The 26,507-nt window shown below is 40.0% G+C and overlaps 1 protein-coding gene across 1 annotated transcript; it reads right to left on the minus strand.

The window, feature by feature from the left end:
• Positions 1-15,165: 15,165 nt before the first annotated feature.
• On the minus strand, positions 15,166-18,092 carry LOC120540804. The gene is made up of 7 exons (XM_039772278.1): positions 18,008-18,092; positions 17,528-17,685; positions 17,303-17,439; positions 17,084-17,177; positions 16,139-16,304; positions 15,925-15,986; positions 15,166-15,486 (listed from the first exon to the last, which is right to left on the minus strand). Exons 1-7 carry the CDS (start codon positions 18,090-18,092, stop codon positions 15,166-15,168), a joined length of 1,023 nt encoding a protein of 340 aa, XP_039628212.1.
• Between the last annotated feature and the right edge of the window lie 8,415 nt (positions 18,093-26,507).

Consider the following 26,507-nt stretch of genomic DNA (forward strand, 5'->3'; position numbering starts at 1 on the left):
AAGTTTCACTTTCGTTAGTGAGCTTTGGTTGACAAAGGTGTGCCGGACTTTCAAAATACCATTGTTACAATGTCAAAAATGCTGTATTACTGGTTATAGAAAACATTTTTAAAGTGGTATATAAAAATACAAACAATTAGGCTCCGTGAAAATAGTTGATGTTGACCTTCAATACTCTGGTTAGGTTTCTACAAAATGGACAGGGAAGCACATTTTTAAATTAGTGTACCACGGAAAGAATGTATTTTACGTGCAGATTAAAGATTAAATTCCACTGGTCTGTGGTGGGAGGGCCGGGCGCCCTGCCTGCCTGCCTGGGGTTTGTTTCCTGCCTTGCGCCCTGTGTTGGCTGGGATTGGCTCCAGCAGACCCCCGTGACTCTGTAGTTAGGATGTAGCGTGTGAGGATAATGGATGGATGGATTCCAGTGATTGGATGATGGACCAGAACTTAAAATAAAGTGTTTTTTCCGCAGCAATGCCATAGGAGATCCATTTTTGATTCCCAAAAAATGCTCCCCATGACAGTTCTAGAAAGATTTTTTTGTTTATTTTGATCTGTAACAGGCTCTTTACAGTAAATGTCTAGGAGAAAATGATCACTGATTTGTGAAATACCAGTAAGTCATAATTTAAAGGGACTCTTGCTGTCTAAAAGAACACATACAAGTCCAGGTTTTATTAACTTGTTAGTGTTCTGATAGCTAGCCGATTACATTCAAGATTTCAAAGGTTTTCTTCATATTAGAAAGTTTTTCAAATCACCAAAAACCAAATTCATGTGCAAAGAACCCTTCCCAGAACCCTAGTTTGAATCTATGACGGGTGTTCAGTAACTAGAAATGCTTTTTTCATACAAAAATGTCTATAAAATCATAGCTGTTTTGAGTAAAGCATGCTAAAATTGTATGCTATGTACTTGTACTTTTTTTTTTTTCAAACTCTGTCAACATGTGCCCACTTACTGTAAGGTCATATATTAGAAGTTGAGAAATTTGGCAAGTGAGAGGAGAGCATTCCGTTCATCAAGTTTGTTTGTTTAGCTAAGATGTCCCAATATCTCATTCAGATTCTACCAAAAGTTTGTCAAGGCTCCTGCTTCAACTTCATGTCTCAGTATTTTATTCCAGATCCCTACGGCTTTTTGAGTAAAGAAGTGCTTTAAGACTTCAGTCCCTTAATTTCCACTGGTGTCCCGTGATTCACCATTAAGGTCAAATAATTCTGTGTGATCTGCTTTATCAATGCCTTTAAGAATCTTCAACACCTGAATTAGGAGTCTCCTCTGAACAGGTTTAATTATCTGAGTCGGTCACAGTGTCTTTACGTCCTGGGATGTACCTGGTGTCACACACGTGTGCATGGGAAACAGCTGAAGGGGCTAAATACTAGTAATTCTACGCCAGGCCAGGGGGTGGCGGAGTGTACTGACTATCTCTCTCAGTCCCTTGCAGACCTTTCCCGGGAAATCGCGCCTGTTGCCGGCCCCAAGGATGACGTCACTTCCGGGCACGAGGACGCCACTCCCAGTTCCTGCACAGATGACGTAATTTCCCTTCCAGGCCCTTAAAACTGCCATCTTGCCTCAGTACAGGCAGCTCTGTTCTGGATTCTGAACTAAGCACATTGTGCTACTCAAAACCAACTTTTGCAGCCGATACAATTATACATGGTGGCTGCCCCAAATCTTTATGATGTATCCAACTCATTCTTCTTACACTGGTTACTCTCTCTGTACACCTTCAAGTGCCGCTATGACTCTTTTTTGTAGCTGGTGACCAGAACTACACAGACAATACTCCAGATGTGGTGTCATTTAGTGCATTGTACAATCTGACCATAATGTCCCTCCATTTATAGTCAACAATTTTTATGACATAACCTAACACTTCATTTGCTTAAATGATGAAAATGTTGTGCCAACATAAATCCCTTAAATTCTTTTCAGAGGTTTCTTTCTGTAGGACAGTGTCTCCCATCTTGTATTTTTAATTGACGTTCCTTTTGCGCACATATGAAGCGTTTTGCACTTTTCAACATTAAACTTAATTTTCCAAGTGGACACCCAGTTCTTTTTTTTAATTGTTTTTGCTGCCTCCCCAGTGTCTGACATTCCACCAATTTTAGTGCAATCTCCAAATTTCACAAACTATACTGTAATCAAGGCCATAAATTTCAATCAGAAAAAGTAATGGACCTAAGGCAGATTCCAGAGGGACTCCTCTGATGGCTTGCACTCCATGTGGAGCATTCTGTACTTACCTGTTTATGTTTTGGGAACACTCTACACCCCAGTCACGTTGGTTTAATATCTTTTTATACTGAACTGTATATCTTAAATAGCCACAGAAATACAGTAATAGTTACAAATAGCACTTTATTAGGTTGTGTGGTTCTTTGTAGAGCCATTGCTTGATAAAGAACCATTTAAACCTGGGAAGCGTTCTTAGCATATTAAATTTGAAATCTTTAATGAATTGTAGTTAATGTAGCAGGTTAACTGAAAGGTCAAAAAAAAAAATTGAAAGCACAAACCATTGGTATCTGACAAATCTGTTACCATCTGTTCATTATGGAGATTGTTATACAGTAGATCTAAAAAAATAAAGGTTCTTTCTTATACATTTATGTGGATGATTCTTTTGTAAGCCAAAGATTGTTCCCCTATGGTACTGCTCAAAAGAACCACTCTAGCACTTTCAATTCTAAGAGTCCAGTCGTAATGTTCTTTACTACATTGCATGCAGGAACAACACTATTGCTTAACTGGAAGAATAACTCATTCATGAAGATGCTTTCATTCTCTTAAACTACAAATAAACTCTACAATTTAGTAAGAATGAATTAATATTATTGTAAAATAAGCTTGATGGGTCTTTACCTAAGCTTAGCAGCTGTTTTAGTAGGTATGAGGAACCACAGTGGACTCTCATCATTTAACGCTCTGATGTGGGTGGGTGTGTTTGCTTACTCTTATATGTTTTTTGGAGTTCAATGGCTATATTCTTCTGCTATTTATATTAGTGTATCTTTGACTGAACTTTGTGTTAATGTACTGTACACTCTTAATAACAATGCTTCCTTAATGCCTATTTACTGTGTTGTATGGATCCTCCCAGAGCCATTGCTTGACAAAGAGCCCTTTCATTCTGAGAAGTGTGCTTTGCATATGGAAGTTGTTCTTCGGGTTGGGAAAATGTACCTAATATGTAGGCAAAACAGAAACCTTTATTGTAGGCTACCTAGCAGGATAGAACAGACAAAAAAATATATATATTTTTTGTTACAGTATGCAGCAGGAGTCCATTGGCATTTCACAAACCTGTTTGCCACATAATCATGGTTATTTCTGAAATCTTATGAAAGTAAATAAAAGTTCTTCATGTTAATAGTTTTATGGGGAGCCAAAAATGGTTTCCCTATGGCAGGTGTGTCCAAGTATGGTCCTGGAGGGCTGCTGTAGCTTCAGGTTTTCATTCTATCCTTTTCTTAATTAGTCCCCAGTTTGTTTGCTATTTAACTTATTTTCCCTACATTTTAATTGCCTTCTTTTTTAAAAGATTCATTCCTATGAATTTCTTCTTTTTTTCCTAATCAGCACCCAAACAGAAATGAGATGTGAATACAATACAATACAACATTTATTTATATAGCACATTCATACAAAAAATGTAGCTCAAAGTGCTTAACATAATGAAAAAAAATAAATAAATAAAAGACATAGTAGGAAATTAAAATAAGCCAGCATTAAATAACAGAATAAGAGTAAGGTCCGATGCCCAGGGAGGACAGAAAAAACAAACAAAAAAAAAAACTCCAGACTGCTGGAGAAAAAAATAAAATCCGCAGGGATATCAGACCATGAGACCACCCAGTCCCCTCTGGGAATTCTACCTAACATAAATTAAACAGTCCTCTTTGTATTTAGGGTTCTCACAGAAGGACTTGATGATGATGGTCATGCAGACTTCTGCTTTTTAGTCCATCAATGTTGGAGCATCATAAAGCTTTGAGTAGATGGTTAGTGGCGCAGGCCGCCACCACAGAAAAAACGGAAAAAGAAACAGAAGAGAGAGTAGGGGTCAGTACGGACTTTAGAGCCACCATGAATAGTTATTATAATGAATTGAACATACAGAGTATCAGGATTAAATTAAAGTGAAGCTATGAGAAGGCCATGTTAAAGTAATATGTTTTCAGCAGTTTTTTTAAAGTGCTCCACTGTATCAGCCTGGCGAATTCCTATTGGAAGGCTATTCCAGATTTTAGGTGCATAACAGCAGAAGGCCGCCTCACCACTTCTTTTAAGTTTTGCTCTTGGAATACTAAGCAGACACTCATTTGAGGATCTAAGGTTATGATTTGGAATATAAGGTGTAAGGCACTCTGATATATAAGATGGAGCAAGATTATTTAAGGCTTTATAAACCATAAGCAGAATTTTAAAGTCAATTCTGAAAGACACAGGTAACCAGTGTAGTGACATCAAAACTGGAGAAATGTGTTCGGATTTTCTTTTCCTAGTTAGGATTCTAGCAGCTGCATTCTGCACTCGTTGCAAGCAATTTATGTCTTTCTTGGGTAGTCCTGAGAGGAGTGCGTTACAGTAATCTAGTTGACTGAAAACAAAAGTGTGAACTAATTTCTCAGCATCTTTCAGTGATATAAGTGAATCTTAAGTGAAAAATGCTGTCCTAATGGTCTGATGAATATGCGATTTAAAATTCAGGTTGCAGTCAAAAGTTACCCCTAAGTTTTTTACTTCCGTCTTGACTTTTACTCCATATGCATCAAGTTTATTTCTGATAGCAGAATACCCGCACTTTGCAGCAGAGAAGTAGTGTGTTAAAGAAGTAATGAAAAAGAAGAGGAAACGTTTTGAAAATAACATAATATGATTGTCAATGTAATTGTTTTATCACTGTTATGAGTGTTGCTGTCTTATATATATATATATATATTGTGGAACTTGACCCGGACACAGACAGACGGACATCGTTTGTTGCACCCAACACACGTTTATTTACAATGATTATATTTACAAATAAGTTCAGTGCACGTCCCAGTGCCTCCAGCACCGATCCCCCAAAGTCCAGGCCTCATAGTCCAAATGCCTTTCTGGCCACCTCCAGTCCTCTCTCCAGCTCCGTCCTTCTTCCACCCGACTTCCGCCACTGAATGAAGAGAGGCGGCCCCTTATATAGGAACCCAGATGGGCTCCAGCTGCTTCCCGGCATTCCTCCGCAGACACGCCCCAGTGTGGTGGAAGTGCCGGCTGCGCACCCGGAAGCCCTTCAGGTGTCCCTGCTCCTCTTCCCCCCAGCACTTCCTGGTGTGGCGGAAGTGCTGAGGTCCAAGGTTGTTCAGGCACTGGGGCGCCGCCTGTCGGTGGCCACGGGCCCCTCCAGGGTTGGGCTTCCAAGCCCCTAATACAACCAGGGCGGTCACCCCCTCGCGGTCTGGAGGAGGTACAAGCCCTCCTCCGGTCCTCCTGGGCGTGCCGGCTGGGCTCCACCCCCAGCCGCCTGCGACAATATATATATATATATATATATATACACACACACACATATAAACATATTGTGAACTCGGCCCGGACACAGACAGGCGGACATGTTGTTAAAACACCACCACACGTTTATTTACACAGACTATTTACAATAATGGTCCATTGGTCACTCAGACCCCAGTCACATGCACAATTACCCCAATCACACACAGTCCTGGCTACAATGCCTTTTCTTCGGGCCGCCTCCACAGCTCTCCTGAGCTTCGTCCTTCCACCTCCCGACTCTAGCCTCGAATGAATGGAGACGGCCCATTTTATATGGTTCCCGGATGAGCACCAGGTGTTCCCGGCATTCCTCCTCTGGCCACGCCCAGCGTGGCGGAAGTGCCGGCTGTCCTTCCGGCTGCTCTCCGGGCGCCGTCCTAAATCTTCCCCCCAGCACTTCCGCCACACCAGGTCCCCAAGGCAATGGGGCGCCTCCTGGCAGTGACCATGGGCCCCTACAGGGTGGAGCTTCCATGCCCTGTACCCGTGGCCCCCAAAGCAACCCGGAAGGCAACCCCCACATGATCCAGGGTGGGCACAGACCCACATCCGGTCCCTCATGACGTTCCGGCCGGGTCATGGCCCCTGGCATCCCTGACAATATATATACATATATACATATACATACATATGCACATATATACATATACACATATGCATATATATACACATACATACATCCACGTATATATACATATATACATATATATACACTTATCTACACACATACATATACACACACATACATACATACACACAAACATATATATATTCACACACACACACATATATATATATACACATATACATATACATACATATCTACATATATACATATACACACACATATATATATTGTCAGGGATGCCAGGGGCAACGATCCAGCCGGGACGCCGTGAGGGACCGGAAGAGGGTCAAAGCCCACCCTGGATCACGTGGGGGCCGCCTTCCTGGTTGTTTTGGGGGCCACGGGTTGAGGGCATGGAAGCCCTACCCTGTAGGGGCCCGTGGTCACCGCCAGGAAGCACCCCAATGCCTTGGGGACCTGTTGCCCAAGCACTTCCACCACACCAGGAAGTGCTGGGGGGAAGACTTTGGGAAACACCTGGAGAGCTGCCGGGGCGTGGCCAAGCGAGGAATGCCGGGAACACCTGGTGCTCATTCGGGGACTGCAAAAAAGGGGCCGTCTCCATTCATTCAGTGCTGGAGTCGGGAGGAGGCAGGACGAAGCACAGGGGAGGTGTGGAGGCGGCCTGAAGAAGGCATCTGTGGCCAGGACTGAGTGTGTTGGGGTTTGTGCACGGGACTGGGTCTGTGTGACCAATTTAATAATTGTAAATAGTTTTGTAAATAAACGTGTGGTGGTTGAGTAACAACATGTCCGCCTGTCTGTGTCCGGGCCAAGTCCACAATATATATATATATATATATATATATATATATATATATATATATATATATATATATATATATATATATATATATATATATATATATATATATATATATATATATATAAATATATATATATATATATATATATATATACACACACACACACACACACATACATCCACATATATACATATACTATATATACATATCTACATATATTCACACATACATATACACACACACATACATATATATATATATATATATATATATATATATATATATATATATATATATATATATATATATATTATATATATATATATATACCCATATACCTTTTGGGGTGCGAGCAGCTGTTGCTGGGGGTGCCAGAATCCATCGAGGAAGGAAAATGAAAAACATTATTTGTACAAAATGATAATTTATCTATCCATTCCTAAATAATTAAATGGGCAGGCTATTTCGTATCAGTGCAATACGCTGCTTGTTAAAACGGATGACTTCCGCTCTTACGTGCACTTAGTGCTGCGTGGGTATTATGAACTATCGTATCTGTTCAAGTTCTATTTAAATTTTAAATATAAGTAATTTTTATTTAGTCGACAGAAATATGTTTGGTAGGAATGTAAGTTGAATTTAGTCATCATTGCATAAATTTTTCTTCACCATAGAAATGTAAAGACTAAATTCAACTTACATTCCTACCAAAGATATTTCTGTCGACTAAATAGAACCTACTTATATCCAAATACAACTTGAAAAGATATATTTTTTCGAATCTGAACTTGCATTTTAGATCGACTTAACGCGCACTACATCAAGCCCCGTGCTATTGTGGTCTCGGCTGCCTGTCTCAATAAGTCACCGTCGCTTCGCTCTTACTTTTTTTCCGTTCATTTAATCATGGACCTCTCTACAGGTTTGTTTATTTTCGGGTTGTAATGTTCATTAAATTTACGTATCATCTGGTCCATTGTCGGACCGTGCATCTCACACCTAGGCCTTCAGTACTGCTCCTTCTGAATCAACCCGCCCCTCAAAAAGTAATTTATGGTTATAAAAACCATCTTAATATGCAGAAATACAGTATAAAGAGCCGCTGCATCACAAATAGATAACTCCTGTAGCCTCAATAAATGCCTTTATTGAATAGACAAACCAGGGGTGAACAAGTTCCTTTCTACTGCAGCCACAGTCGCGACACACATAAAAAACATCAATAATAACTCATAAACTTGCAATATTATTTAGGAAAATCGCAACATTTTACTCACCAAAACTTTGGATTATTTGTAAACAAAATCCATCCTCCTCTCTTTCCTCAAAAACAGTTCAATCACTCTGTCATACGGATTATCTGTGCGCCTCATCAAAAAGTCCCTTTCTATCGCCACCGAAGCTAATGCTGAAATTCGAACCTGCAGCTTCTATCCAATCAATGGGTCTGAATACAGTAACGTCGCCGTACGCCTGCTAGAGGGCTGCACTGACACCAACTCAAAATCTGATTGGTTGAAGCAACAGGTTAATTGACATTTATTCTGTGTTTGAGTGCCTGCACAATGGATTGGGAAGCCCTCTCTGCCTGGCAACAAATGATGGCTGAAATGTGATTGGTTAAATGTTTAATACGAAAATACATGCTTGGAAGCAGCACAACCATCGGAAAAACTATGAAAGGAAGCAGACAGACTATTTGGAATTATTTAATAAGTATTCATGGACAAAATATAATTAACATCAGTTTGTGATTCAGATATTATTAATTTTGAATATGCAAAGCACAGTCCTTCACCCGCGAATATTTACCTTATATGGGGAGGCACTCAATTACGTGGGAGGCGTGATGACGCGACACGCAACTCCGCCTCCCATGGCCATCGACCTGCAGTCTATTACAGTATATGGATGAAAAAATAGGTTCCAGTTGTGACCATTACGCGTAGAATTTCGAAATGAAACCTGCCCAACTTTTGCCCTGAGATAATCTGACCTAACGGAAGCATATAGATTGAGAAGAGCAGCGGACCCAGGATAGAGCTTTGTGGAACACCATATAGGATATCATGTGTCTTTGAGTTGTAATTACCACAACTAACAAATAATTTTCTCCCTGCCAGGTAGGATTCAAACCAATTTAGGGCACTGCCAGAGAGGCTCACCCATTGACTAAGTCGATTTCTAAGAATGTTGTGATCAATTTTATGAAATGTGGCACTCAGATCTAGGAGGATGAGAACAGATAGACAGCCTCTGTCTGCATTTACCCGTAAGTCATTTACTACTTTAACAAGTGCAGTTTCTATGCTGTGATTGGTTGTAAAACCTGATGGAAATTTATCAAGAATAGCATGTTTACTGAGATGGTCATTTAACTGCATAATGACTGCCTTCTCTAGAATTTTACTTAAGAAGGGCAGGTTAGAGATGGGTCTAAAATTTTCAAAAGCAGAGGGGTCAAGATTATTTTTCTTGAGTAGGGGTTTAACTACAACAGTCTTAAGACAGTCTGGGAAGACCTCCATATTTAATCACAAATTTACTATGTCAAAAATATCAATTAGCACGCCCGATATTTCTTTGAAAAAACTTGTTGGTATTGGGTCAAGGACGCAGGTGGAGGGTCTCAGTTGCGAGATTATTTTATGTAAATCTATTCTGGTGAAAGAATTGAATTTGTTTATAACGGAGTACTGGGCCTTAGGAGGATCCGCAGTGTATGTACTATATTAAATAGTAGAAGAAAATGGTCTGATAGACCAATGTCAATGACCTGCTTTACATCAACTTTTAGTCCTTTGGTAATTACTAAGTCTAACGCATGACCTGCTTTATGTGTAGGCTGATTAATGAGCTGTCTCAAATCAAAAGAGTCCAGAAGGTTCATGAATTCCTTTACTTTTAGGTCACACTGATTACCGATATGAAAGTAAAAATCACAGACTATTAAGAGTGTGTCATAGTTCATAATTAAAATTGACATTAAGTCTGAGAATTCCTCAAAGAAAGACACCTTAAATTTCTATACACAGGTCTATACACGGATAATACTAGAACTTGAGAATCTCCATGAATAACAATGGCGAGATACTCAAAGGACTTGAATTTAACAACACTAACATCTTTACACTTTAACCGGCACGAGTAGATGTTTGCCAAGCCGCCCTCCTTCTTTCCCTGGCGATCTGCACGAGTAAAACTGTAATCCGGAGGAGCAGATTGGAACAGCTGCGCCATCTGAGCTAAGCCATGTTTCACTTAGTGCAATAAAATCAATTTTTCTATCACTAATAAGATCGTTGATAAAAAACGTCTTGTTAGTTAAAGCTCCGACACTTAATAGTGCCATATTTAATGTTTCGGAGGTGCAGAGCTGAATTCTATGCGCGTTATTGATATTTGGAACAGAAAATAGGTTATTTTTGTTAGCTCCACTCTGTGTGTATTTTTTATGTAATCTGTTTTTATAGATTTAATACATTTTTCATCTAAAGTAGTAATTGCAATTAAATTATTGGTGTTTATGCCGCACTGCCTAGGTTTTTGACGTGCATTAAGATTGGTTATTAGAGTATTTATGTTGTGCACTTCTCACGGAAGACTTTGTTAAGCAATTATCATGTCCTAGCAAAGCAGTAGCATTACAGAAGGGATTAAGAGTAGAAATAGACAGTCAAGATAGACGAATTACCTTAGTGATGTTTTCGGAGAGGACCCGGGCGCCGAATATATTCGGATGCAGGCCATCCCGCTTGAAGAAACGCTGCCTTTCCCAAAAGAGGTCCCAGTTGTTGATGAACCCGATGTCTTGATTCTCACAGAAGCCTTTCAGCCAGTTGCTTAATCCTGGCAGATGCCTGTAGTATTCATTTGATTGTCTGACGAGAGGTATTGGACTCGAAATGAAGATCTTTGCCGATGGGGTCCTCTCCTTCGTGTCTTTAATTAGTGCTGCGAAGTCAGCCTTAAGAATCTCCGACTGTCAGTGCGTTATGTCATTTACACCGCCTTGTAACACACAGCAAAATCCAAAGTGTTAAATTCACACCTACAGTGTTAATTTTAACACTTCTTCAAAGTTTATATAGGTCCACACCAAATCGAGTTAAATTTACACTTTGTGTAGTGTTGTATTTTTTGACACTTTCAGGTGTTGAAATCAACATTGTAAGAGTTCATTTTTTAAAACCAGAAGTGTGTTGAACATACACTTGGTGTAAACTAAATTCCCAAGACACTCTGCTGGTATTAAAGTAACTGTTAAGGTGTTGATTTCAACACATGACAAGTGTGGAGTGGCAATATGTTTACACTCAATGAGTGTTAGTATATCCTATTTTAGATGCAATATCAAGTTGGGGCACTTCATTTTATTTAGAAGGTAATGTCTCATTAATGGAAAGTTTAATGTACACACCTTATACACAAGATTAAAAAAAAAAAAAAAACAGGAATCAAGACTTTTCAAAATGCTTGTTTTATTAAACAAAATAGTTTACACAATATTTCAAAACCTATACAACAAAAAAGCAGGTTTCCCATCCAAAATTATTTAAATATATAAAAAAGCGTGGTCTCAGTGGCAATTTACAGAGGATCCAAGTGTTAATTTATATTTTTGGTCTGTAACATCGAGCACAGCGGACTATTCTATATACAGGACTAAGTAAAAATAAATAAAAATACAAAAATATAATAAGTGCTAGTGGTGACCATTTAAAAGGGATAACATTAAATAAATAACTCACCACAAATTTTGGTATAATCTATTGCCTCATCATACCTACAGTCCACTTTTGGAAAAATACATCCTCCATAAAGAGATGAAATAAATTGTTAGGCCAGCATGTGCCAATTGTGAATACATTTAACAATAACCATCTAAAGAAAATATTTGTACATGCCAATTAAACCAGCACAAATGGAGGTATGATATATTGACTCTCATTAGACCCATATACACTTTGCAAGTCAAATGGCCTGAGAAACCTCATACTATTAGTTTTGAGGAGTTCAGCTTTGCCACATTCACCCAGTACTTTAAATGCACGGAGATGCTCTGAGAAATGCTCGGTGAAAAGTTCATCCACCAAAAAGAATATATTGTTGTCAATACTAAGTATTTTTTGAATCTAACTGAAAACTGGAAGTTGATCTTCAATTTTATTGCAAATAACGAGGCCTACTTTGTATTCTGTCCCATCAATTTTCATCCAGTTCATAGAGTACATGGTTTTGTGCATGGGATTCGGCTGCATTCCCACTAAATGCTTGCCATCAACACTCTCCCAGCAAAATGTTTTCATTGGTCCATACTCATAAATATTTCAAAAGGAGAGGTTTCCCAAAGATTGGTAAAAAGACATCAGATGTCCATAGGCTAAGATTTGGTGATATTTTTAAAATTCTTGAGTGTATTTTTGAACACTTTATGTTTAGCTTCGAATTGCATGCTCCACATATGTACTAAAGGACCTATCTTAGGTATAGTGGAAGCATAGTGAATCATAAAATGCTTTGTCAATAAATTCTTGAGTGGATACAATTTTGTGAATAATTCATGGTGTTCAATTATTAAATACTTCATAAGAATAGTCATGCCTTCAGAGAGATGGGGAAAATACAAGGTTGAGTATTTAAAGTAAGAGAAGAAGCAAAGGCCAGTGTTCATCTCCACTGGGCACAGTATCACCAAACACGAACGGCATGTTTTTTAAAAGAAAAAAAGCCTGGATTGAGTTAAGCCCTAAGCCATGTGACACACATGAAGTCTCTACACTTTGTCGGTTATATTCCATTCAGCAACCAAACAATGTTTTACTTCCACCTCATTTGTACACTGGGTGCCCTAAAATTCACATACATAAACAAACACATACATCAAAACAGTACTTGCAACAGGGTGCAAAATATGGTTACCCCAAAATCCTGCTGGACTACGCCAATTGTTTTATCTTGGTAGAGTAATATATGTATTGCACTACTTTCCCCTATTGTATTATTAATATGCAGCCTTAGAATGCCTAATCTCACAGACTTACAACTGTTTATAAAGTATTATTTTATATAACTTCTCCCCACCTTCCCTTCTACATCTATAACCTAAGGCAATTAGATGTAGTAAAAAGACAAGCAGGAGTTAAGTTACACATAAAATAATGTATTACTGATAATATTCATAAATAATAACAAAATGCAAAGTACATTTGAATATTGGCAGCCATACAACCTGATAAAATGGTGATGTGTAATTCAGGTGGCACACAGACTTGTAGTTACTTAAAATGTCTCTAGTTAAGGCATCATTGGTGCTCAGCTTTCAGCCACATGTCTGTTCAATATGGCTGCTGAGCTGTGCTCTTCATTGTGTTATCTTCATCATCACACGTTAGCAAGAGAGATGCTTCTTCATCATATGTTGGTTAGAGAGAGAGAATGTGGTTGAGCAAGCAAATTTATAGGTTTTCTGTCCAACTCCCTACAGCGAATAGGATATCATGGTACTTGAAGGCCTCTGAGACAAGCCAATTCCAAACAGCCATACCTCAGACCAATGGGTGAAATAGAACATCTTATCTCCTGCCCCCCCAAGACCATATATTACGCTAACCTGGCTTTGTGTGGGGGATGGGAGAAAAGACTTTAGCAAGGAAATGCTCATCAAACTGGTTTAAGACACAGTAAAATTGTAAAATTACAAAGAAAAGTCGTAAAATTTGGGTGTCAAACACGAATACCTCTAAATTACATTGGTTTGCCTAAATTATAAATAAAGACATACAAAACATTTATCAAGTTATATGCAAAATCTCACATCACAACAGCCATATAGTGATGAGATTTGTGGGTCTGATTCCAATTCAAGGCAGTGGCGCTCATAGACTACACAATCACGTAAAGCAACTCTTGGATCATCCTCATTGTAAATAACCTGGGCATTTGCCTTTTCAGTCAAACAAACAACAAAAATACTGACCGCTAAAAGATTCAGAGAAGCCAAGGAATGAGTGCATTCCCAAGTTGTCTCCATTCACTTGACACAGAGTTCTATAAATTTTCCCTGTGGAAATTGGCAGTTCAATGCCATCCGTTTCTAGAATACTGAGGTCATGAAGCAAAGGCTCCAATATGGGCTGGAACCCATATTTTTCAAACCGTGAGCAGGAAAAAGTGCAACTAAATGGATATTCGTCAGTGTTGAATTAAATTTGGGTGGAAGATTTCTTAGTACAAAATAAAGTGCCCCAACTTTGTGTATCCCGTGTTTGGATCCAAGAGGATTTGTTGTTTCAAAATCATCATAATATAATTAGATCTGCAACGCAGTAAAATGTCTGGAAAATAATGGATGAGCCTTGAAGTAACTTCCATCACAAATGCCCTTATAATCATTTGATCTCTGCCTTTCTGAAGATTCCCTAGTCAATCTACATACCTCTGAATTTTGACATGTAAATTTTAGTTTCTAATATTGGTACATAAACAAAGGTATCTTTTACTGGGACCTGATCATAACAGCCTGTTTTTTTATTGCATCTCACATCATACCTCATGCCAAGTCCAATTTCAATTGACTCAACTACACTCCATTTATCAATGAAATAATTGGTCCTTTTGCTTTCTGTGTTAAAACAAACAAATGGGTTTTCAAAATGTGTAAAACAACTCTTGACTGCTACCCTGCCTGGATTATCAAGAGGAATAGATGACAATAGTTTTTGTTGAGTTTGTGTGTGAACTTCAGAAGTAAGCTCTTCAAGGTCTGAGACAAGTGCTGAAATTAAACTGTTTGCCACACCGCTACATTGTAATTTGGCCAAAATTGAAGCACACATATCCTTTGTATCTCTTTCAGAAAGACAGTCATCATTGTTGTCCAGACCATCTGTGGGAAAAGCTGGGGTATCACGGTCACAATTGTTCTGAAAATTAGAGGCACCTTGGGAATCACCAACTCCTCCTGTCTGTATAGAACCTAACTGATTACTATCAACATCTTGGGATGACTGTGGTTCTACATAATGCAAACCATTATCCTCAAAATGAACACTGTTTAAATGTTTCCTAAATCCTAAAAAAGTATAAAACCGGCACCTACAATCGCCTTGCATATAAATCAACCTGAACTTCAACGAAGGATAGAAACTGTGTGTAACTCGCAAGTGAGATATCAGTTGCTGGCTATTTGCATACAAAAACTCACAGCAAAAACGTTTAAACATTGTTTAACAATTTCACGCATAGTTCTCTCACTCTTGGCGACTCATTTGTTAGACCTATGTCAATGTTGTAGACTGTTGTCTGTAGAAAGGTGTAGACATTTGCCAGGGATTCCTCATAGGTTAGGTTAATGACGTAATGAAGTTTGAAAAGTTCATCTATGGCACTTGGGGAGGTGGCTCCTGCACAGGGGATGAGCTGCTTGTTAACAATGACATAAAAAATGTCAATCCTCTTCCTGGTTCGTCCTACTGCAAGTAGGTATGGTTGGTGGCCGTCTCTCACCCTGAGATGTTCTTCAATGCTGGGACAGGACTATAAAAGAATGACAAATCATATTTTACGGTTGATAAATGCACAGCAATTTAAAAAAACAGAACTCTTTAATACATTAAACAGTTCAAACCATGACTAACAACTTATCAGGGTGAAAATCTGAAAAGTGCTACAGCTAACATTTAACAGAAAGTAAGTTTGCAGGTTATCTGCAACTACAAGATACATACCTGTTTGTATTTCATGCATTGTCCAAAAGGAAGAAAATCTACTAGAAAAGACAGACAAGTGCAGGCCACTGTGACATGGTTAAAATTGATATCAAATATGCATGCCATCAAAAAGTCTAAAAAATGAACACTGTATATTTGCCATGGGTGAAAAGCACGAGAACAACTTCCTTCAGTATCAACCAAATAAATGCATCTATGACTGTACAACACATTGCAAAGACATTGATCCCACATTGTAATTTACCTTATGAAAATGTACAAGCCTGTTAACAGAATCAGTGGGACTAATTTTAACTTCCTTTCTCCCTGCAGAAGGTGGTAGCAAATGCAACAAGAAAGGGGAAATGTCACTGTCCCATTCTGATGGAAAATTAGAATGGGTCAATGTTCAAAAATATAAATTAGTATGTAGAATAGATAGCCTTGCCTTCAATTTAAAACCTCACAATACCACTTACCATTTTCAGACTGTTTCTCTGCTGCACTGATGTGACTTTGAAGTTCTGCTGTCAAAGTGAGAGACTTTGCTTCTTCAATGACTTTTAGCTTGAATGCCATCTCCGACTGCTCAAGCAATTTTGCAGATGTTTCAGCATTGAAGAGCAAAATAAAGTCTTGATTTAACTAATGAAATTGCATACAACAAAACAAAGGCAGCATGTCTGAATCACACTTAATTCCTTAAACCAAGAAAAAAAACAGAAAAGGATTTTTATACTTGCCAACCCTTTTGCATGTCAGTTGACCTTTCCTGGTTATGAATGAGCTCTTGCCGATGCTTAAAGGTTTGCTTCATCTTTTGCCTAACTTCAGTCTCATCAGCTGTGAGGAGAAGGAGTGAAATGGCTTCTCTGCATGCATCTCTACCAAGTTGTTCAGTGTCCTGTATTTTTCTTCGACAACTTATACAATAAGTTAGAACTACATAAACACTGACATTTAAAAAAAAAAAAAAATCACACCAAATGAAAAATGTCAAATACTTGCAAAATCCATCCATCCATTTTCAAACCTGCTGAATCCAAACACAGGGTCACAGGGGTCTGCTGGAGCCAATCCCAGCCAACACAGGGCAGGAACCAATCCCAGGCAGGGTGCCAACCCACTGCAGGACACACACAAACACACCTACACAGTAGGGCTAATTTAGAATCGCCAATCCACCTAACTTGCATGTCTTTGGACTGTGGGAGGAAACCCACGCAGACACGGGGAGAACATGCAAACTCCACGCAGGGAGGACCCGGGAAGCGAACCCAGGTCTCCTTACTGCGAGGCAGCAGCGCTACCACTGCACCACCGTGCCGCGCTACTTGCAAAATAAAAGTGTTAAATAAAATTCAGGTGTTTCTTTTAAATAATTGCAGCATTCAACTAATTAAAAGTGAATAAGGTGTGCTTACATAGCCCTTCAATGAATATGGGTCTCTTAGAGCAGGGAAAAGAGAAACAATGCCCAAGGCATACGTCTCTCTCTGTTTAAGTGTGGGAATCCTCCTGAAAATTTTATAAGATTAAGTAGAACTTAGTCATTTATCCAAAACTTAAACCCCCATATATGTATGAATAGATGCAAAGCAAGCCTGATATTGTGTTGATTTATTGATTCTGTGATAGCTTACCCATGAACCTCAGTCATATGGCTAACAAGAACATTAACAAGCTGTCGTCTCATGCTGTGTTTCAGTGTTTTAGTTAACTCATATTCCTCGAGAACATCCAAACCACCAGGTTTCTCTTTCAGGGCATTTTGAACAATCTAGTTATTAAAGATAAAAAAAAATGAAGGAATGGTATGATGACATCAAACACAAGTTATCCATGAATGCAGATATATCCACTTTTACCCGTTTTGCCTTTTCAGCACTTGTGACTTCTCTGCCATTATTAAAGTTTGAGCTTGCAGACAAGTTCAGTTGGGTTCTCTCCAACCCTTCTACATCACTGGAGTTTGAAAGTGGATCAGTGCATGTACTTGGCATTGAGGTAGCTGTGGGTGAAAAGTCTTTTTTAAAAAAAAAAAAAAAAGGGTGGAGATCAATATTGATTAATTATCAAATATTTTATAAAGTTATTATAAATGTGGAGGACATTTTACTGTGAAGCATATCTGTGGGTTGCTCTGAACCAACTCTTGAAAAATATCTTCCTCCACATTGGTATCTGTCTCATCAAAGACTTGAAGTGCAAATTTTGCTGTATGCCCAAATTTTTATTTTTTTTTACTAAAACAAGATAAATCTGGTTATGAAACGTCAATAAAATTAACTTTTCAAATCAGCTGAAACAATATCCAACACATAATTAAATTCACATTTACCATTTACCTTCGTCTAGAAACTCCTCAAATGTGAACCCATCTTGCAATTTGATGTATTTCTTCACCTGAAGGTAATTCACCTTCACTAGCATGATGAGACCTCATGAAAGAACTTCAATCTTAGCTTTGAGAGAGCAGTTGTTTAACAATCTAGGTAGAACAGTTTAATATGTTGGCTAAAGCAACTTAAACTGTCATTACATTTTACCAACTTTGTTGTTGCTACATATACAATATATATTTAAGAACATAAATATATCTAATATGGAGTCAAATTTTGGTCAAAATTAAATACACAGATAAATAAATCTAAGAATAATTACATTTCAAGGTATTTTTCGTATCTTGTCGGCGGCATCGAAATAAGTAAATGGTTACATAATTTAACACACTAACAAATAAATAAGGAAATACAGTGGAACCACGGATGTCGATTATAAATTCGTTTGTAAAGGCTGTTTAGAAACTGATATGTTAAAAAACTGAAACCATTTTCCCCTTACCAAATCATCTAAAACTGATTCATCCGTTCCCGAACCTCATGACTGGTTACTTAAACCTTTAAAACCACACTTCATGCATAAAATCGTATACTAGAACAATGAAAATGCATATAATCTTACACAAACGAATAAATACATGAAATATACACGAAAATGTAACTTCACTTTACCTGTACGGAAAAGAGTTAATATCGTTAAGTGGAAGATGATGAGGAAGGGGAGTGTTACAGGCAGATGTCGACTTTTGTCCACATGAGGCCCACGATGGGCTCAGTACAATCCAGATTGCGTCTCACCGTGACTTAATTCTTTTAATTAATTATTTTGCATTTATACAGTGCTTTTCTCACTAATCAAACTGCTCTCCACATAGGGAGGACACGGGAAGCAAACATGCAACAGATGTTTTATTTTGATCTATGTGTAAAACCATTGTTTTTAATGGCTTTCAGAAAATTGACATTTTCAGAAAATAGATGTTAGTCGCTGCAGTTGGAGACAGCTAACATGTGGTGATAGCACACTGTATACGGCCACAGACGTTTTTTGTTAATTTAGGCCAGAATCATTGCTTTGTGTGCTTTTAGAAAACTAAGCTTTTTGGAAAAATATTCATCTCTGAGAGAAAAGAAAAGATCAGCCATGTATATTATAAATAAATCTCAATTATAAGCATACAATTGCAATATGATTGTCATTGTAACAATTTAACGATTGACAGTCAATCATTTTTCAGTAATCAGTTTGTTAAAAATAAGTATTATTCTCACATTAATTTATTGGCCGTTCTCACAGTGTGTTCAGTAATGACCACAATTAAAGAAAAGGGAAGTGCTGCTGCACTGCCGGAAATTAAATCCACTCTTTGGTGGTGTAAGGTATACATAACCCTGAGTGCAAACCCTGTGTAACACTCCAAGTGTTGATATTCTCAAAACACCAACAGAGTCAACACTTGTTAACTCGGGGGAAAAAAAAAAAAAACACACCACAACACACACACACACTGTGTGAATGAGCTGCAGTTCGCATACCAGGAGAAGGTGGGAGCTGAGGATGCCATCATCTATATGCTACACCGATCCCTCTCCCACCTGGACAGAGGCAGTGGTGCTGTAAGAATTATGTTTTTGGACTTCTCTAGTGTCGTCAACGCCATCCAACCTCTGCTCCTTAGAGACAAGCTGACTGAGATGGGAGTAGACTCACACCTGGTGGCATGGATCGTGGACTATCTTACAGACAGACCTCAATATGTGCGTCTTGGGAACTGCAGGTCTGACATTGTGTTCAGCAGTACAGGGGCGCCACAGGGGACTGTACTTTCTCCGGTCCTGTTCAATCTATATACATCAGACTTCATATATGACTCGGAGTCCTGCCACGTGCAAAAGTTCGCTGATGACACTGCTATTGTGGGCTGCATCAGGAGTGGGCAGGAGGAGGAGTACAGGAAGCTAATCAGAGACTTTGCTAAATGGTGCGACTCAAACCACTAACATCTTAACACCAGCAAAACCAAGGAGCTGGTGGTGGATTTTAGGAGGCCCAGGCCCCTCATGGACCCTGTGATCATCAGAGGTGACTGTGTGCAGAGGGTGCAGACCTATAAATATCTGGGAGTGCAGCTGGATGACAAATTGGACTGGACTGCCAATACTGATGCTCTATGTAAGAAAGGTCAGAGCCGACTATACTTTCTGAGAAGGTTGGCATCCTTCAACATCTGCAGTAAGATGCTGCAGATGTTCTACCAGACAGTTGTGGCGAGTGCCTTCTTCTACGCGGTGGTGTGCTGCGGTGGCAGCATAAAGATGAAAGACGCCTCACGCCTGGACAAACTTGTTAAGAAGGCAGGCTCTATTGTAGGAGTAAAGTTGGACAGTTTAACATCTGTGGCAGAGCGACGGGCACTAAGCAAACGCCTGTCAATCATGAATAATCCACTGCATCCACTGAACAGTGTCATCTCCAGGCAGAGGATTAGCTTCAGTGACAGACTTTTGTCACTGTCCTGCTCCACTGACAGACTGAAGAGATCGTTCCTCCCCCACACTATGCGACTCTTCAATGCTAACATTACTCAAAGTTATTGTCTGCTTTTTTATTTTTATTTTTTTCATTTTTCATTTTTATTACTATTTAATTTAATATTGTTTCTTTGTATCAGTATACTGCTGCTGGATTATGTGAATTTCCCCTTGGGATTAATAAAGTATCTATCTATCTATCTATCTATCTATCTATCTATCTATCTATCTATCACACACACACACACACACACACGCACATACACACTAAAGATTTTGCTGTGCACAACTACCCTCTTCTTCTTGTGCTTCTCATAGACTGTCGGCACACGTCTCATCACATCTCAGACACAAGCACCGGGAAAACAAAAAAACAAATGATTTCCGATTGTGGCATGTGATATTGAGGTTTCTTACACCTATTACATCACCCGGGGTTGAAGGCAAACTGGGGACGCGGAGAGGGCTGAAACAGTTCTGCGTTGGAGGTGTTCCAGCCTTGAATCCCCATCTGCATAGCTGATACACGCCGAGGTCTTCATCGGTGTCGCCGTCGCTCCTACGAGGCACGGGGGTGACGCTTACTTTTTCTTGGAAGTGAGCGGCACGACACGGAGTTGATGTTACGTCGACTTCAGATGGCGAGGATGGTTTATCCAGCAGCCGAGCCTTCAAATCTCTAAGGTACCTTCGTCTGTACAGGAGTTTCTGAATCCATTTGTCGAGTACCTGGAGTTCTTCTACGACGACGGAAACACGATTCATCTCACTGTTGGCCATTGTCTGCTTTCGCTTCGTGCCCTTAATCATTTTTCTGGCCTTCTTTGTAGCGTCACCTTTCATGGTGGTGATGATGCATGGCACCACCCTCTGTCCCTGGGGGGTAGGCATGACCGCCTGATAGTCCCACTTCACCACCTTGGACCTGCCCACTTTGACTCCAACAACCCATTATTTAATTTCGCAGCTTGTTGATGCCCTCATTTTGTCACCAATGGTTTACCCTGCTCCTCAAGATGGCTCTGTCTCCTTCTCCCTGTTCCAGTCTCGGTTCAAGATTGCCCAGATGACAAAAGTGTTTTTTATGAGATGTTCAATATGTTGAAAAAATTGCCTGTGGCCAGCATCCAGCGTAATGTTTTGTCTAAATTCTCCACTCCTCTTTTTGTAGCATTAGCGTCCATTATCATTTCTGGCCATGGAATCTCCTATCTCTGTGCAGATCACATTGTGCACCAAGAATGTGTCATTTGTTTAGACAAACGTGAAGGTCTTCAACTGGCCTATTCTGTGTGGCCAGCAGTTGACATGGGAGCTCTGGCTTATTTTTCCTTATTGTGCTAAGCATTGTTACCTTCATCTTGAGGAGCTCCTGTCCCAGTTTGTGTAAAAGTTGTTGTATATGGCGTTGTGGCCATGCAAGTTATGCCATGTCCAGTATAACCCTCATGCCTTAATTTCTCACAGGATTTCCTCCATCTGACTTCCCTTTGTTAATGAAATGACATCCTTTGCTCTTCTGTATCTCTGTGCTTCCCCTTGAGCAAGTTATTCATAGCTTTGAAATGTAGATATTTAGATCTGTTTCAATGTTAAAAGTGACACTTCATCACAGCCTTCTCAGCTCACAACTTGCTTCAGTGAAATTAAATTAAAATTAAAACCTGAACAGAGCAAAACTCTTTAAATTCAACATAACTGAACTCCTGCAAAGTGGCACTAAAGTGCAACTTAAGAAAACAAGCTCCTCTTTTTTACCATTCTGGGTGATGATCTCATCAGATGTCCTTTTACTGCAAAGAATCTTGGTGTCACTTTGATTCCTCTTTTTCTTATTTCACCCATGTAAGCCATATTAAGAAACTTCCACCTGTGTGACCTTTCTTATGTTTGCTCATTCCTGTCCTTTTCTAATGGTGAGAATCTTGTCCCTGCTGTTATCACATCCAGCATTGTTGTTAGTCACTACTGGCAGGTGCCACTTCTAATCATATACCACAGCTCCAGCTGATTCAAAACTCAACTGCAAGAGTCCTGACACGGACCACCGGCAGCAAGCACATCCCAGCCATACTGAGAAAAGCGCTATATAAATGTAATGAATTATTATTATTATTATCCTACTGCACCTTCACTGCTCCCTGTGTCTTACAGGATTGAATATCAAATTCTGTTATTGACCTGCCCACTAAGGACCTCTCATTCTGTGCCCCCCACTAACCTGCACTCTGTGGGTGACAGCAGGGCCTTCAGCTGTATATAGTGCCCTGACTGTGGAGTGACCTCCCAAAATTAATGACATCAGCTGACTCCATTCATTTGTTTTTAATTCATTTGTTTAAGAAGATATTAAACAGACCTGACATTCTGCCCCTTCTTTCAATTTACCCCCTCTATCTGTCCAGGCACTCGGGGTTTGCATTATCACAAATTACGATATTTGTTCATGTTGTTTTTGTAGTATTATATGTTGTATTTTAGTCTGGATTATTGTCTTTTATTCTATTTGAATGTTTTTTATATCCTGTATTTATCTTTATATAGTGGAGATATTTGTAGTCAATGTTATATAGGTCTTGTTCTTTCAGAATTTTGGGCATAGGAAAGGTGCTATATAAATAAATTAGGGTTATTAATAGTATTTTTTGGTGGCTTATAATAATAAGTGACAAAAACTAGAGCAGTTCTATGTAAGGCAATATATAGCATAATTCAGTGTATAACATGTATTGCTGTTTACTTCACATACATGTTTAAAAGTATTAGATTGGCTAAAATGTTTATTCTAAATTGGTTTAGAACAATATTGCACGCATGCATAGTACATTTTAAAAAATGTAATCACTTTTATCATTAACGTTTTACTAAAATCTAACGTGGTGAAAACATTGTAATTACTGTATATTGTATATTTCGTTTCATGAATGTAAACAAAAAAACATTTTCAAATGACACATCTTAACGATTTTAATTTTGTCGATATGTTAAATGGTTCCCACAGACCTGAACACGACGTAAATGTTAATAGTATATTAACATTTGAACTTGAACTTCACAAGGATGTGTATTATTTAGTCTGTTGTACTGTTTTTCCTTCTCAGTTTTATCTTTTAATTTCTGAACGGGTCCTTGACCTGATGTTACTTTCCGGGCTTTCCCAAGACCTGCCGAAACCAACCAAAAGTTATCTTCCGATTTTCCATCCTCAAACTGCAGTGACGTCAGTTCTGATTTGGAGAAGACTTACTTGCCGAGACCGGACGAAACCTTCCGAAAGTAATGTTACGAAGTCAGTCCTGAAACGTCACTTCCGTCTACAACTGCGGGTCTAAAACTGCGGTGACGTATGGTGCTGTGGCTCTGCAAGTGGATAGTATTGTTTACACCGTGCTTTGTTTCCGCAGTAGCTGCACTTATGAATATGCTTGTATGCGTCACTCCCTTCATATTCTTTAGCTGCCTTCTCAATTGTGTAATGCGTTTTTTGTTCAGCGCTCTTTGGAGCTCTTGCTTGTTCTCTGCGTACTGCGTTCACAGTCAGTTCACGTGAGCCACTCGGAGTACATGCATCGAAGGTTCTCAGCTGTGCTATCTTGTGAGATCTTGCGATGTCCACGTCTTTATTTAATGTTAACTAAGAGAGTTTTTCTCACACTTTCGCTGAGTTTGTGCCAAACACTAGTCTATCCCTGACCATCTCATCTTCGTTTGCATAAGCACAGTCCTTCACCTGCGAATATTTAGCGGCAGCATGTCTACTGGATTGCTGCTGCGGACGGCCTTATATGGGCAGGCACTCAATTACATGGGAGGCGTGACGATGAGGGACACAACTCCGCCTCACATGGCGACCGAGCTGCAGGCTATAGCCATATATACAGTATGTACGTAAGTAGGTTCCAGTTATGACCGTTATGCGTAGAATTTCGAAATGAAACCTGCCTAACTTTTGTAAGTAAGATGTAAGGAATGATTCTGCCAAATTTCAGCCTTCTATCTACACGGGAAGTTGGAGAATTAATGATGAGTCAGTCAGTCAGTCAGTCAGTCAGTGAGGGATTTGTCTTTTATTAGTATAGACTAGCAAAATACCCGCGTTTCACAGCGGAGAAGTAGTGTGTTAAAGAAGTTATAAAAAAGAAAAGGAAACATTTTAAAAATAACGTAACATGATTGTCAATGTAATTGTTTTGTCACTGTTATTAGTGTTGCTGTCATATATATATATTGTAACAAACGAATCAGGACACAACATAAAGGTTTGGGGTTTCCGGCCCCGTATACTGTAAAATTCTTCACAGTATAAAAAACAAAAAGGTCAAAATACATAAACCAAATATCAATTAATGGGCGACACCGAAACATGGCGTCGGCGGCCATTTTATGAGGGAGGAGCCGGAAGTGGAGGAATGCTGGGAAGGAACCGTGAGGGAGGATGGGATCGATGACGTCAGGGAAAGATGGAGGAGGAAGGGTGGAAGTAACGCACTGCGGGCAAACCCGGCTTATGGTGGCGGAGCATCTTTTTTCCTGAAAGAAAGCAGAGGGAGAAAGTTAGTACCCCGCCATTCCCTGCCGGCGAATGTCTTCCCAGGTGTGTTAAGATCCGTCCGCGGTCTCCTACTCGCGCGTGCGTGACAAGATCCCCCCCTTAGTCCAAAACCGTCAGGTCGGGCGGACCTAACCGAGAGGTCGTGGATACGAGAGAGGGCATCGGCATTGGCCTGAAGGGTGCCCCGACGATAAGTGACGGTGAACTTATATGGTTGTAAATCCAGAAACCACCTGGTGACCCGCGGATTCGACTCTTTATGTAGGGACATCCACTGAAGTGCAGCGTGATCAGTCACCAGAGTGAATTCGCAGGTAATAACGGAGATGGGTCACCGCCCACTTAATGGCCAAGGCCTCCCTCTCCACTGCCGCATACCGGGTCTCTCGATCCATCAGTTTCCGGCTTAAGTACATTACAGGATGCTCGACACCGTCGACGCTTTGGCTCAACACGGCGCCCAGGCCTGTGTCCGAAGCATCGGTCTGGAGAATAAAAGGAAGCTCAAAATCGGGCGTCCTCAATACAGGTGCCGATGTTAGGGCCTTCTTTAGGTCACTGAATGCGTGTTCCGCCTTGTCGTTCCATACCACGTATAAGGGAGCGCCCTTCTTTGTTAAATTGGTCAAGGGTGCTGCCCTTTCGGAGAAACGGGGCACGAACCGGCGGTAGTACCCCGCTAACCCCAAGAAAGCCTGCACCTGCCTCTTGGTATTCAGACAGGGCCATTCCAAGATGTCTTTGATTTTTGAACACTGTGGTCTCACCTGTCCCCGTCCCACGAGGTAGCCTTAATATTTGGCCTCCTTTAAGCCAAAAAAACACTTTTGAGGGTTTATTCGGAGGCTGGCTTTAGCTAGTGTCGTGAGGACAGCAGAGACCTGCAATAGATGCTCCTCCCAGGTGCCGGAATAGATGACGACGTCATCCAGGTAGGTGGCACTATAGGACTGGTGTGGTTTCAGCACTCTATCCACCAGACGTTGAAAGGTCGCTGGGGCCCCGTGCAGCCCAAATGGGAGGACCTTGTATTGCCAGTGCCCGCTAGGAGTGCTAAAGGCCGTTTTTTCTTTTGCGGATGCCGTTAAGGGAATTTGCCAATACCCTTTCGTCATGTCAAGAGTAGTTGAGTATCGAGCCATACCCAGCCGCTCAAGCAGGTCGTCAATGTGGGGCATCGGGTAGGCATCAAATTTGGAGACCTGGTTCAGATGTCTAAAGTTGTTACAAAATCTCCAGGAGCCATCTGGCTTGGAAACGAGGACGATAGGGCTGGACCAGGGGCTATGGCTCTCCTCAATAAAGTCCATGTCCAACATTCGTTGCACCTCTAATTCCACTTCCACGCGTTTTGCCACTGGGAGTCTCTAGGGTCTCTCCCGGACGATAACACCGGGGTCTGTGACTATGTCATGTGCAATC

Source organism: Polypterus senegalus, chromosome 1 (assembly GCF_016835505.1).
Source record: "Polypterus senegalus isolate Bchr_013 chromosome 1, ASM1683550v1, whole genome shotgun sequence".
Classification (NCBI taxonomy): Eukaryota; Metazoa; Chordata; class Cladistia; order Polypteriformes; family Polypteridae; genus Polypterus; species Polypterus senegalus.